Source organism: Artemia franciscana, chromosome 12 (genome assembly GCF_032884065.1).
Source record: "Artemia franciscana chromosome 12, ASM3288406v1, whole genome shotgun sequence".
In the NCBI taxonomy this organism is placed as follows: domain Eukaryota; kingdom Metazoa; phylum Arthropoda; class Branchiopoda; order Anostraca; family Artemiidae; genus Artemia; species Artemia franciscana.
Genome location: NC_088874.1, coordinates 39,084,156 through 39,098,456, shown reverse-complemented (window position 1 = coordinate 39,098,456; position 14,301 = coordinate 39,084,156). Strand labels below are relative to the sequence as shown.

The window sequence follows — 14,301 nt, the reverse complement described above, 5'->3', positions numbered from 1 at the left end:
AATCCGCTTCCCAATAAATACCTATTGCTTCTGGGATTCATCCTGGGGATACACTCCTTAAGTCTGAATCTTGAAGTAGCCATATTAAAAAGGCTGAAACACAGAATAGCGTATCTCAAACGGTAGCTTGACCCGTATTATGAGAATAAAGAAGAAAAAATTTAATTAAGATAAGACTTTAACATGCTCGTTCATGACGTCGTGAAGAGAACACATTTAAATAAAAAGCAGATAAAAGTGAATTGGACAAAATTCTTTTTGAATGAAATTAAAAAGAGATGTTGAAACTCAAAGGAAATTAAAATTACCCCTGTGTATGAGAAAAAAGAGGGGGTGCGTTTCAACCCCTTACTGTTTATGCTAATGTTAAATTGCCAATTGGATATAGGTTTTAACTCTGTAAAAACCTATATCACAAGCAAATGAAGCACAAGCAAAACTTGGACTAGTTTAGTGCAGATGTAAACAATTGTACGTTGACTGACTGACACGAAACTAAAAGCTGCTGGCGAACTCCCAAATTTTGGCGAACTCCTTGATGATTCTGGACAACTGCATGTTTCACGCTGTTTATGCGTTGCACTGTCTATTCTTTTCTCTTTATTTTTTACAGCTTACAGAAGTACATGTTGCTTTTAATTACAAAAAAAAAAAAATATTGTACACTCCCCAACAAAAAAGAAAGAAAAATAGCTTTTTAAATCACAAAAGCGTACGAATTATGTGTATACGAAGACACCTTTAATCACATTTTTTGTAACATATTAATATATGCTATATTTGAATATACATTATAATCATTTTTCATTGTTAGTGTTGAAGGATTGACACTTCAAAAGTTAGCTGTTTCTCTGCCTTCTGCCCCTCTTGTCAAAAAATGGTTTGACTCATTTACTTTTTTCCCTATATTCAGAATTTAGCCACATTTATTGTAGTTATTAAAACTATTTAGAACATTGAAACAGTAGATCGATTTGTGACCTGACTCGATATTCGATTCTCGCATTAATTTTTCATTTTTCTTTTCCGAAGCTGCCCTACCTCCCAGTTTTTTGGGAAAGTGAATATGAGGTTTTGGTGAGTAAAATTTTCTTTAAAGCTGATCAAATTGCCCAGTTGCTTACTCCATCGTTTTCAAATATTTAGAGTTGATTGTTTTGTGAAATATTTTTTTGGAAGTTTTTTTTTTTTAATAAAGTGGAAAATAAATATATATTTCAAATAAGTTCTATATAATTCTAATTAAAAAAATAAAATACCATTAAATAAAATAAACTTTGTATATAAAATAAAACGTAAAGCGAAACTTCATTAAATAAAATTATAATAAAACTGGACATATATTTATCAAAACAGATTTGGAAATTGGGATAATATTCCGCAACGCCTAGTTTTTTTTAACTTTTTTTTTTAGAGCAATAGACATGAGCATCTACCAATAAAAAAATAATTGTTTAGCATTTGATTCATAATAGATTAAATTTGGTTCCCTTAAGATTCAGGGCAAAACTCTTGTCGATAATTATTGCGGCGTAATTTGCATTCTGAATATTTTAAATCGACATAAATCTTCCATCCATTGAAAATATTTTAGGACAGAAAATCTAACGTCTAAAAATAGCTCTGGATTTTTAAATAGAAAAGCTGACATTCTACAGATTCCAGCTTTTTTTTTGTCAAATTATGCATCGATTGTAACTTAAGTATTTTTTAGATTCTGAAAGAGCAGGCTGTTTTTATTTGTAGTTTTTTTAGTCTGTTTGTAAAGAGTCGGGTTATAAACATTTTTGTCGTTGCTGTTTTGCATGTATTTTCCAATCTTGGTGTTTGCTTTGCCCCTCAAATGGGGTTAATGCAAAGCCAGAGGTCGCGCGATAGCATTTTTATGGATTTATTTATGCGGGTTTATATGTGAAAACTTATCTGGAGAAGTACTAAGTTTTCACCTCAAGGAGGGGGGGGGGGGTTCTGGAACCTCTGGCGAATCGTCACGGGGTGAGTTCTGGCATGTCTATGTAAGGCTTTGCCGAATTTTAGAGAGTGAGTGCGTCGAAATTGTGAATCTATTGTGATAAACTTGCCATCTATTTTTTTTTTGTTTAGGCGGCACTACTTTGTAATGATGTGTGATTTCGGTGAATGGTATTTATTAGGCTGTGGTGTTGTTAGTTAGGGTGCAGATATATGGAAATTGGAAAGGAGAAGAAGATCTGCTAGACGTTGTAAGGTGGAATATTTTAAATTTGAGTTTAGGCATAAAGCTTTATCCATGGATCTTTTATCCATTGAAAATATTTGCGATAAAAAGTCAACATCTGAAAATAGTTTAAAATTTTGAATAGGAACGTAAGGTCAAATGGCTCTGGATTAGTTACATCCTTTGGGGAGGAGGTGGGCTAAAGTCGTAATATAAAATAGGTGCACTAGATAGGCCATGACATAGCTGCCCAAATTCAGCTTAGAAAAGATTAATAAATAAAAGAAAAGACAAAGACCTATTGTGAACCAAAGTGGCAACCGGGGCCAAAGCGAACGCCAAACCAAAGCAGATAACCAAAGCTGAATTTATTAAAAATTACTAAAATTAATGCTATATTCGATGCGTAAAACGCTAATGATCTCAAAAGATTTTTACCTGCTTTTTCCACTTAAAAACGTTAGTAGGATCCAGAAAAGATTGAACCGTCTCTCTACTTCCTAAGTTGATTGGTCCACTAATATCACCTTTTAAAGTTGTTTCAGTACGAAATTAAATTAAAAAACAAACAAGTTTTTTTCAACTGAAAGTAAGGAGCAACATTAAAACTTAAAACGAACAGAAATTATTACGTTTATGAAGTGGGTTGCCTCCTCCTCAACACCTCGCTCTTTACGCTAAAGCTTTTGAGTATTTTTAAAAAAAGCTTCGTATTGTTCTAATTGAACGACCCTTGTGTTTCAAACTCAATACCTATTGGATTTATCTATTTGTGTCAAAATTCCGTTTTCAGAGTTTCGGTTACTATTGAGCCTGGTCGCTCCTTACTTACAGTTCATTACCACGAACCGTTTAAAAACGATTTTTTCTAGCTTTTTTTTTTCGTTGATGTCGCCTATCCCGTTTACTATTGCATGGTTTTGTAGTCTGTAATGGTTCATCTTACACTAGCTGTTTCCGGCAACCTAGTGCGTATTCTGGGGGAGGTACTCTGCGTTCGATATCCTCCTTTTCCCCTCGGGAATTTTTACGTGCATTTATATGCAGTTAAAACGACAATTTTCCCGAAAAACTAAATATATTCTCCAACTCGTAAGTTGTTTTTAAAAATGGATGTGCATAAAACCTCCCCTCTCGCATAAAAAATTTTCTCGGTAAATCACACCTAACAGATTGCTTTCAGACAACCCCCTTCCCCTGCTTGTTACCATTAAGTTTTGTCATTAAATCAAATGCTTTTGCTTCAAACGTTTATTGCTTGCAGCTTCTATGGCTTATATAACTTGTTTGAATCAAGATAAGCGGTTTCAATGCTAAGATGAATCAAGTCCAAAAAAGTTAAAAAAGATATCAGCCATTTGTGCAATGCGGAGACCTTTTGCGTTGTTCCTTTCGAAATCATAAATTTAAACTAGTTTCTTTTAGATTTTCTATACTAATCATATCATGAACCCGTTGTTTATACTCCTCTCTCCAGTTAAGGTAAATTGTGAATCATAATTTATTTTTCTCGATTTATTTTGGAATAAAAGATAAAAGTAAGACTATATATATATATATATATATATATATATATATATATATATATATATATATATATATATATATATATATATATATATATATATATATATATATATATATATATATATATATATATATATATATATATATATATATATATATATATATATATATATATATATATATGTATGTATGTATGTATATGTATGCATGTATACATGACAACATATTTGACAATTGAAAGTATTTGCTCTAAGTTAATTTTTAAGCAACTTCAATCCAATTTAAAATCTTTTTTTTTGTCCTTACTCCTGAATTTCTGCTATTTTTACTGCAGACTATGATCTAAATTTTATTTGGTTTTGCAAATTTTCAACCTTTAAAGTTAAGTGGTATAAAGGTCAGGCGAGCCTTCAGGTGTAAAGATTGATCTGTAAGGATTGTTTATGTTGTGAATTTTTTTGTTATTTTTTTTTTCATTTCCTATATCTGTGTTTCTGTTGATTGACTACCTGTCAATATTTCTGTTTCTATTATCGTTAAGCATTCCGCAAACAATTCTACTAAGTACTAATTTTGTATATTTATTTAGTTGTATATTTATATATTTCTATTTATCATAGATATTTGACGTTGGAAAAGGTCAGCCTACAAGAATAACGGGCATAGAGTTTCATCAGTGCAACAGGAGTGATGGGATTGGGTACTTCATATTTGTAACAACAATGACAAGGTTTTATCAGTTTATCGGAAGTGTTAATTCAGAAGACACTCGTCCTCTTCTTGTGAACGTCATGAACATGTATTTGAACATGCCAGGTAGGCTACACGTCGTTTCATTAGCTTTATTATTGTTTTAGACAGGTCTCCTTACCCGGGCTAATAGGGGCGATTCAGCTTAAAGATCGTCCTTTCACGTCTCTTGAAAAAACCGAGAAGCAAATTAGATGTAAACAAAAATTTGATATCGTTTTCTTAAAATCTGCGCCACTGGTACACTATTCTCATAGTTTTAAATGTGTATATCTCTAGCTTAAAAAAGAGACATTTTTAGGGAATTTTCGGAATTGATTAGTGATTTAAATCTATCCCTCTTTCAAGACACAAACATTGACAGTCAACTAAATATTTGTCAACAAGGCAAGCGTGCCTTGTTTACCTCTCATTCCAGGCAATCTCACGGTCTTTTTTAAATAATTCAATTTTAAAATATGTCAATTTCAAATTATTGGTCAAACTGCCCGAGACTCTTGGCGGGCGTGCGTTTCTGAAAGCTAACAAACAAGTATTCGTCCAAAAACACTCACTTTGGAAACTATACGTTTTACCGTTCGCCTGCTAGTCCAGAGGACTTGTTGGTCATGTGTCGATCCTATGACACGGCATTCCAGCTTTAGGCTACAAAGGGCCAAGCCTATTAGGCTTAGGTTTCACGTGTTCGCCTGTGAGTCCAAGCAAATTTAGTCCCAGATTTTGTATAGAAGTTCAGTGGACATTATACGTCACGCATTTTGTGTGAAACAAAATGCTTTTGAAATAATTTCACCTTTCTTACTTTCATAAATGAAAAATTATCAAAAGCTTAACAAAGTAATGTCAGTATATGTCAATTTAGCTGACTCTGTGTCCAAGGAGCACGGGTTCAATTCTGTGTCCAAGGGGCACGGGTTCAATTCTGTGTCCAAGGGGCATGGGTTCAATCCCAGTTGTGACCAGTTATTTAGTTTGGGACAGGGGTCAGTGGCGTGACCCTGTAAACTCAGTCAGAGTTGACCCAGCTCTAAATGGGTACCTGGAAAAATCTGGGGAAGGTAAACAGTAAGGGTATGTGAAAGCAAAGGGTGGTTGGCCCCTAACTCCCCATTGCACTTCCTGGCTGAAAGGCCATGAAACGGAGATCAGAACCGCCGGTTCGGACCTTAAGGGTCTAGTGCCGTCTTAATTACTTTTTTTGCTTCTTTAATTTAGCTGACAATCCACGGTAATTTGTTTTTTTTTTCTTTTGTAAAGCGCAAATTGTGTTCTGGTCTTGAGAAAGCATTGGGGTTATCAGCCCTACTCGTAGTAATTTTTGCTCGTTTTGAGTTAAACTCGGCCATCTGTTGTAATAATTTCTGTTCGTTTTGAAATTTATTTATTTATTGATAGTGATCTTTGGTAGTCTTACGCTTGGAAGATTATTTGACTTCATTTTTGTTCATTCTTGGCTTAATGAAGCTCTTTATTTTTCTTTAAAAAACTTGTCTTGTGAAAAAGTTTTTAAATTAACAAAAATAAACAACCCTGCTAGACATATTCTTAGAGTCATTACTTGCATCTTTCTAACAGGATTTAAACTTGGAAATGTGGGAGAATTTCTGGAGAAATAGCTCTCGATCTTAACGTGCAATTTGTTGCTATATTTTGTCCTTTTCAATATTCAAAAGGAGGCATATTCCCAAACATTGTTGAAGAAAAGTAGATTTTTATGCTTTAACTTAGTTAAAGACCCTTAAAAACCATCTAAAGCTTAAGTATTGATTTTATATTTTGGGCTACCTTTAGGGTTTTTAAGCGAAATTCTTAGACATTTCCGTGTGTAGATTTTTACCTGTTCAACATTTAAAAGGAGGCATATTCCCGAACATTGTGGTAGAAAAGTAGATTTTTGGGCTTTAACTTAGTTAAAGACCCTTAAAAACTATTTAAAGCTTAAGTATTTACTTTATATTTTGGGCTTTAGGGTTCTGGCCGAGTGGATTGGTACGTTGAATTCAGGATCCTTTGTCTGAGAGGGCGAGGATTTGAATCCTAGTGTGCCCAACTATTCAGTTTGGGATGGGGTCAGTGGCATGACTGTAAGCTCAGCCAGAGTCGACCCAGCTCTAATTGGGTACCTGGAGAAATCTGGGGAAGGTAAACAGGAAGGGTGTGCAAAAGCAGAGGATGGTTGGCCCCCAACCCTCCATTGCACTTCCTGGCTGAAGGGCCCAGAAACGGAGATCAGGACCGCCGATAGGGACTGTAAGGTCTAATGCTGCATTCTTTACCTTTTTTTTTTAATGTTTTTAAACGAAATTCTTAGTCATTTCCGTGTGTAGATTTTTACAGAATTATAGCATGCCATTTTCTCGGTTTTTGAACATTTTAATGTAACAAAAGTTGGGTTGCATTTTATTCCAGTTTTGACAGTTTATTATTCTTCTAGGGAAACACTGTTGATTTTTTTTTTGTTATTTGTAAATTTGTTTCCGATTTTTCTGGGAATGCGCTTACTTAATTTTTACAAAAAAGAGTATAGATAAGTGAAATAAAAGAGTATAGATAAGTGAAATATAGCTTGGCTCAAAAATTTGGGCTTTTGAATATTTTTGCGTAAAAAATATTTTGGTTGCAGTTTATTCCAGGTTTGACTATTTCTTTTTACATAGAATGACTAATTTATTATTCCTATAGAGAAAACACTGTTAATTTTTTTTGCATTTTTTTTTTCCAAATTTGTTTCCGATCTGCTGTGAATCCAATTTTTTTTGCCTAAACTTAGTTTTAATATCAGTAGTAGCAGTTGAATTAATTTTAGTAGCCTAAGCTTTAGTGGTAGTAGTAATAATAGTAACAGTAGTAGCAGTATGAGTAGAAGCAGTAACATTAGGCTGCAAATAGTGTCTTTCGATTAGTTCAACATTCCTCACAATAAGCCCTGTTATTTCAACTTCACACACTAAGCTGGTCCTAAGATATTGCTATTACACCTTTTTGACTACCTGCATACAGACGACGCTTTGTGATTCAGTTCCTCCTCCCCCTTCCTTGAATTTTCGGCTTAATGCAATTAGCTATGACTATGACATTGCTGGTAGGTCCTTTAGATAACCTGGATCTTCATATACTTCTTAAAATTTTCATCTCAATGCTCTTAACCTTACAAGTAGTTGCAATAGAAGTAGTAGTAGCAGTAAATGTAACTGTAACAGTAGTGTTATGCAGTAGAGTGTACATATTGCCTTCGGTGAGACGATCATCCCCTTTAAGCATTCTCTGGAAGTTCTAACTTAATACCTAAATCAATTCTTGAGATACCCTATTTTGACAATCTGGATGTAATTAGTGTCTTCTGATTTAGTTAGAATTTCCCCTTAATACTGTAAATGTAGTAGTCTGGTAGTAGTAGTGGTGGTAGTTGTAGTAGCGTTGGTAGCATGCAAATATTGCTTTTTGATCATATCCCTTATGGTTTCCTGAATTTTTCAAATTAATATACTCAGTTATTCCTGTGTTACACACTATTGACAATCCTTATACACATAACGTGTTTTGATTTAGTTCAACACTCCCCTCAACATTATCCGAAAAGCTCACCTGAATGTCCATCGGCTTCTTGGAAATTAAAGTTCAAACATGTACACTTTTCTCAATAAATAGACTGTGGGTAAATAATAAACGAATCGCCTAGCTTACAGCCCTTGTCTTGATTACTGTGGGAATGTTGACATCCCCAGAGACATAATTACCGGTCCTTTCAACAAGACTGAACAAAATAGATTTCTTAAAATTTCGATCGGATATGTTTTGAGGATAATCGGCTTTAGGGGGAGGGGCTGACTGCCCTTCATCCATTGGAAGGGTAATAAGTCCCATTAGTGTCAGGAAGCCTACGGATGGTTCTGGGTACCCGGCTGACTGACCGTATTTCAAACAGTAGGTTGTACGAAAAGTGTGGTTCAATCCCGCTTTCTGGGGCTATAATGAAAGAAAGGTTGAGATGGCTAGGCCACGTTCTACGGATGAAGAATGACAGATTACCGAAGATTGTCCTTTTTGGCCAATCGTCTGGGGCTACACGGAAAGCAGGTCGTCCTTGTCTGGGTTGGGAGGAAGTCATAAATAAAGATTTAAAGGAAATAGGAACTTCCTGGGAGGGTGTAAAGTGGGAGGCTTTAAATAGATTAGGTTGGAGGAGGAGCGTGCGTAGCTGTGTTGGCCACAGGCGGCTTGGTGCAGCAGTGAGTTACTACTACTAGTAGTAGTAGTAGTAGTGGTAGTGTCAGGGACGGAGGGGCTCTAGTTGCTCTCCGTAATGTTTGACTCTTATAAGGGATCTAGAACTATACATTTCCAATCAAATGAGGCTCTTCTAAAGTTCAAACGACCACTCCTTTCATAAAAACCTTATATGCTCCTGGGGAATAACTTACAACCCTTTTATATATATATATATATATATATATATATATATATATATATATATATATATATATATATATATATATATATATATATATATATATATATCGCGCCACCCCAACACCTAGTTGGTGGGGTGCTTCACCCCCTCCAAGCCCCCCCGCGCGCGTAAGTCGTTACGCGCCATATTAGTTACGCGCCATTGTAGTTGTGTCCCTGTGTCCCACCTGTGTATATAGATAGATTTATATATGTGTTTCAAACTACGTAAAAATTGCGAATATACAACATTCTTGGCTTTCCCATTGTCTGTCCATATACAAAGCCGTATGTACTAATAATGACGTCATATGCAAACGCTCTTTTTACAAACAAACAAACATGCATACACACAACTCGTTTTTATATAGATAGATAGATAGATAGATACAATACAAATTAACTGCGTAAAACTTGCGAATATACAACATTCTTCGCTGTCCAATTGTCGCTGCATATAAATAAATTGTCAGGTTTACCGACCCTCGAACATGCAACGTACAATTGTCCATGGGAAAAACAATCAGTATTGAGATCTATACCACATTTTTCTAATGATTGACCTTGAGCTTTGTTAATGGTGATTGCAAATGCTAATCGAATTGGGAATTGCAATCTTTTAAATTGAAAAGGCAGATCCGTTGGAATCATGGGAATGCGAGGAATAAGAACAGCCTCACCCTCAAAAGGCCCTGTCAAGATTGTGGCCTCTATTAGGTTTTCCATTGTTTTTTTTACGGCAAGTCGCGTGCCATTGCAAAGCTTTGGTGGGTTGATATTTCTTAAAAGTATTATTGGTACGCCTATTTTTAGTTGTAGCACGTGTGGTGGAAACCCTGAAAGATCTATGGAATTTAAAAATTCAGATGGATAATTAACCGCTTCATTTGGTTCCAAAACTGTGTCGACTGACTTGTAAAGGACTACCTGGTCTCGAATCTTGGTCAAAACAATATTGTTGATTTCGTGGACGTCTATGTTTTTGGGTGCGAGAATCGCTCTTTCACTTAGCCATTTATTATTTTTATAATTTTTTAGAATATTTGGAAATACTTTTTCAATCAATTCATTTTTGGACGTCATTAAATTACAGAAATCAGCAGGTAGTTGTATACGTCCTGAAATTGAGTCTATCGTATCATAAATGTTTTTTTGTTCCGACGTTAACTTGGAAATATTATTTTGTACATACGACAATAGATCACTCGTACTGTAACTTTGTTCACGATCCAATTCTACACATGTCGAAACAGCAGCGATACGGTTAGGTGAAGGCATTCCCAAATCCTGAAGAGGTTTGTTTGCCATACGTACGCACAAATCTTCTATAATAACTAAAGTGTAGTTATAAATTTCTGATGTAAAATCAAAAGTCATATCTGCGGTCTCTAACTGCTTTCGATGGAGTATGTCTTCGGACATTTTTGACTTATATTTTTCCCATAACTCTGTAGGAGCTGATGGAGAGCAAGTTGTTAAAATGATGCCAAACAATGCACGAATTTGACTTGGGGTTGACGTTTCGCACGCGTCATTGATGCAGTTATCCCAGTGTTGGTCATTCTCCAATAAATTCAGAGCTTGGCATGCACTACGGTAAGTGTCATGTATAGTACCGTTTACAGTTCTCAAATACTCAAAGGATGTCGGACTGGGTACATTCACCAAAAGCAGGCGTAGAAAGAAGCATTCATGTTGATTGGGGTGAACGGTGTAGATTCTTCCTATCGTGGTATCTTTGAAGATGGTAGGTTGGCCGTCGACTGACTTACCCTGTTTTCGACGTTCAAATACTTTATATTTAGTACTCCACGTGTAATACGAAGGCACTTCAGTATTCAGCATTTTTTTTTTGCAAAAGAATCATTTTTGCAAAGCGAAAAAAAGCTGTTAATTTTGTATCCGGTGGATTCAGGGCTCTTTGTTGCACGTTGGTTTCCGAGAAATAAACACGTTGACCATTCTGTAAATGTACCGCTAAGTGAACAACAGCTGGACTACGTTCATGTATCGGAAATGAAAGAATTCGCCAAACAGCTTCATTACTGCTTATGTATCTTCCAGCCTGACATTGTACGATTTCGTCGAAATCTTTGATTTCGGGCTGCAAGCCAAAAACTGCCATGTAACTGCCTTTGTTGACGTATTTACATATGTATTTGATTGCCTTTACGGAGTTACAGTATTCAACGTTTATGTGTGCATTAAATATTTTTGATAATAATGGGGAATATGGAACAACCCACTGGTTATCTACTTCGATGGTGGTACCGTTGCCATTTATATTCCCTGTGTCCCGGTCGTCATTTGTGTCCCGGTATCCCAGTCTGTAATTTCTCTTTGAGTGTCCCGGTCGTTATTTGTCGTCATTTGTGTCCCGGTCTGTAATTTCTCTTTGAGTGTTTTTTCTTTTTAGTATTTTTTAGTTTTTTACATTTTTTCTTTTTTCAGTTTTCTTTTTCTTCTTTATTTTTCAGCTTCACTATGAAATAGATATCGCCGAACCTTTGTTTTTTTTTAACTAAAATCTGGTAGGCATTGATGACCTTATCCAAGTCAAAATCCCAAACCCAATCATCATCGCTATCATTTTCAGTTTTGATATGTTTTGACTCTCGCTGTCCAGGTGGATCTTCATGTAACTGCGCGGTTTTGCGTTCTTTAGCCTCAAGCCTGTTTCCTTGCTGTTCTTTTGATTCCTCGGCACGCTTTCTTTTCTGACTTTCTCTATCAGCAGCAAGTTTTTTGGCATAGACTCTTTGAGCATCTTCATCGGCTTTTGCCATTGTAAGTTCATCAGTCATTTTAAACTTAAACATTAATAGATTTCTACGTGAACATATGTCTTAAATATCTTGAATGACGTCACCGTCAAAGCAAAAATGACGACAACTAATTTCATGACGTCAGTCAACACAGAAACATGACGTCACCTGATCCACAGACAGACACACAGACAGACAACTTATTTTTATATATATAGATATATATATATATATATATATATATATATATATATATATATATATATATATATATATATATATATATATATATATATATATATACATATATATATATATATAAATAAGTTGTTTGTGTGTTATGTCTGTCTGTCTATCTGTCCGCATATGACGTCTAAATTATTTCATCATATACCAATTCAAAAACGAATGTATTCAAGCCAAAAAAAACTAAAAAAACTAAAAAAAAAGGTAAAAACTACAAAAAACTAAAAGGAAAAAAAAACTAAAAATAAAATAACTAAAAAAGCTAAAAAAAATAAAAAAAACTAAAAAGAAAAAAAGGAAAAAAACTAAAATATAAAGGAGAAAAACAAAACTAAAAAAAACAATAATAAAAATAAAAAAAACTAAAAAGGTAAAAACTACAAAAGAAACTAAAAAGAAAAAGAAAAAAACTAAAAAAAAGGTAAAAACCCAAAAAAAAACTAAAAAGAAAAAAAGGGGAAAAACACAAAAATTTATTTCATCATATACCAATTCAAAAACGAATGTATATACAGACCGGGACACAAATGACGACCGGGACACAGAGAATATAAATGACGACTGGGACACAGGGACACAACTACAACGGGGACGCCGGGGGGCACAGGAGGATATGTAAATGACGACGGGGAAACATGGAATATTCGATTAGCAATCACCACCTACAAAGCTCAAGGGCAATCATTAGAATCATGAGGTATAACTAAAAAAAAAAACTAAAAAAAAGGTATAAAACTAAAAACTAAAAAAAAGACCAATTCAAAAACGAATGTATATACAGACCGGGACACAAATGACGACCGGGACACGGAATATAAATGACGACCGGGACACTCAAAGAGAAATTACAGACTGGGACACCGGGACACAAATGACGACCGGGACACAGGGAAAATAAATGACGACCGTGACACAGGGGCACAACTACAACGGAGACGCCGGGGGGCACAGGAGTATATATAAATGACGACGGTGACACAGGGAATGTTCGAATAGCAATCACCATCAACAAAGCTCAAGGGCAATCATTAGAATCATGAGGTACATATCTGAATACGGATTGTTTTTCCCATGGACAGTTATATGTTGCATGTTCAAGAGTCGGTAAACCTGACAATCTATTTATATGCACAGACAATGGGACATCGAAGAATGTTATATATTCGCAAGTTTTACGTAGTTAAAAACGTATATATATATATATATATATATATATATATATATATATATATATATATATATATATATATATATATATATATATATATTCATAGGTGGGACACAGGGACACAACTACAATGGCGCGTAACGACTTACGCGCTCGGGGGGCTTGGGGGGGGCGAAGCGCCCCCACCAACTAGGTAGTATATATATATGTATATACACATAAATAAATATATATATATATATATATATATATATATATATATATATATATATATATATATATATATATATATATAACTTCTACTACTAATAACGCACTGCAGCACCAAGCCGCCTGAGGCCAACATAGCTATGCACGCTCCTCCTCCAACCTAATCTATTTAAAGCCTCCCTCTTTACACCCTCCCAAGAAGTTCCCATTTCCTTTAAATCTTTATTTATGACATCCTCCCAAGTCCCAACCCAGACAAGGACAACCTGCTTTCCGTGTAGCCCCAGACGATTGGCCAAAAAGGACAATCTTCGGTAATCTGTCATCCTTCATCCGTAGAACGTGGCCTAGCCATCTCAACCTGTCTTTCATTATAGCCCCAGAAAGCGGGATTGAACCACACTTTTCGTACAACCTACTGTTTGAAATACGGTCAGTCAGCCGGGTACCCAGAACAATCCGTAGGCAATTTCTCTGGAAAACATCTAGTAAACCCTCATCTGCTTTTCGGAGTGTCCATGCTTCAGAGCCATTCTACTTTTAACATCTTCACTGCTCCCACCATCTTTACTAATAATACTACCAAGGTAACTGAAGCTCCCAACCTGATCAATCTTTTCGTTACCTAATGTCACCTGTTCATCTTCACTTATTCCTAGCCTTAGTGACTTAGTCTTCTTAACATTATTTTTCAAGCCTATTTTAGCACCCTGAACTCGTAAAACCTCTAAAAATTCATTCATTTTGCCCACACTTTCATCTAATTTGCTTAAATCATCAGCATAATCTAAGTCCAGGAGCGTTCTTCCTCCCCATTTGATTCCATGGTCTCCAATTGCCTTTTCCGTGCTCCTTAAGACGAAGTCCATCAAAATGATCCATATAAAGGGGGATAGAACACAAACGTGCTTAACTCCTGATTTAATACAAAACCGGTTGCTAACCTCATTTCCTACCTTAACCGCAGCAGTATTATTCTCGTACATAGC

The 14,301-nt window shown here is 35.2% G+C and overlaps 1 protein-coding gene across 3 annotated transcripts in view; it reads left to right on the top strand.

The window, feature by feature from the left end:
• LOC136034093 (vacuolar protein sorting-associated protein 18 homolog) overlaps positions 1-14,301 on the top strand; it is a 120,198-nt gene that overhangs the window by 19,693 nt on the left and 86,204 nt on the right. For 2 of the 3 annotated variants that reach the window (XM_065715220.1, XM_065715219.1), the window contains 2 exons: positions 1,033-1,077; positions 4,345-4,540. In XM_065715220.1, the coding sequence (XP_065571292.1) occupies positions 1,033-1,077; positions 4,345-4,540 (241 nt within the window). The remainder of the gene's footprint in view (positions 1-1,032; positions 1,078-4,344; positions 4,541-14,301) is intronic. The other variant, XM_065715221.1, reaches the window with a different exon arrangement.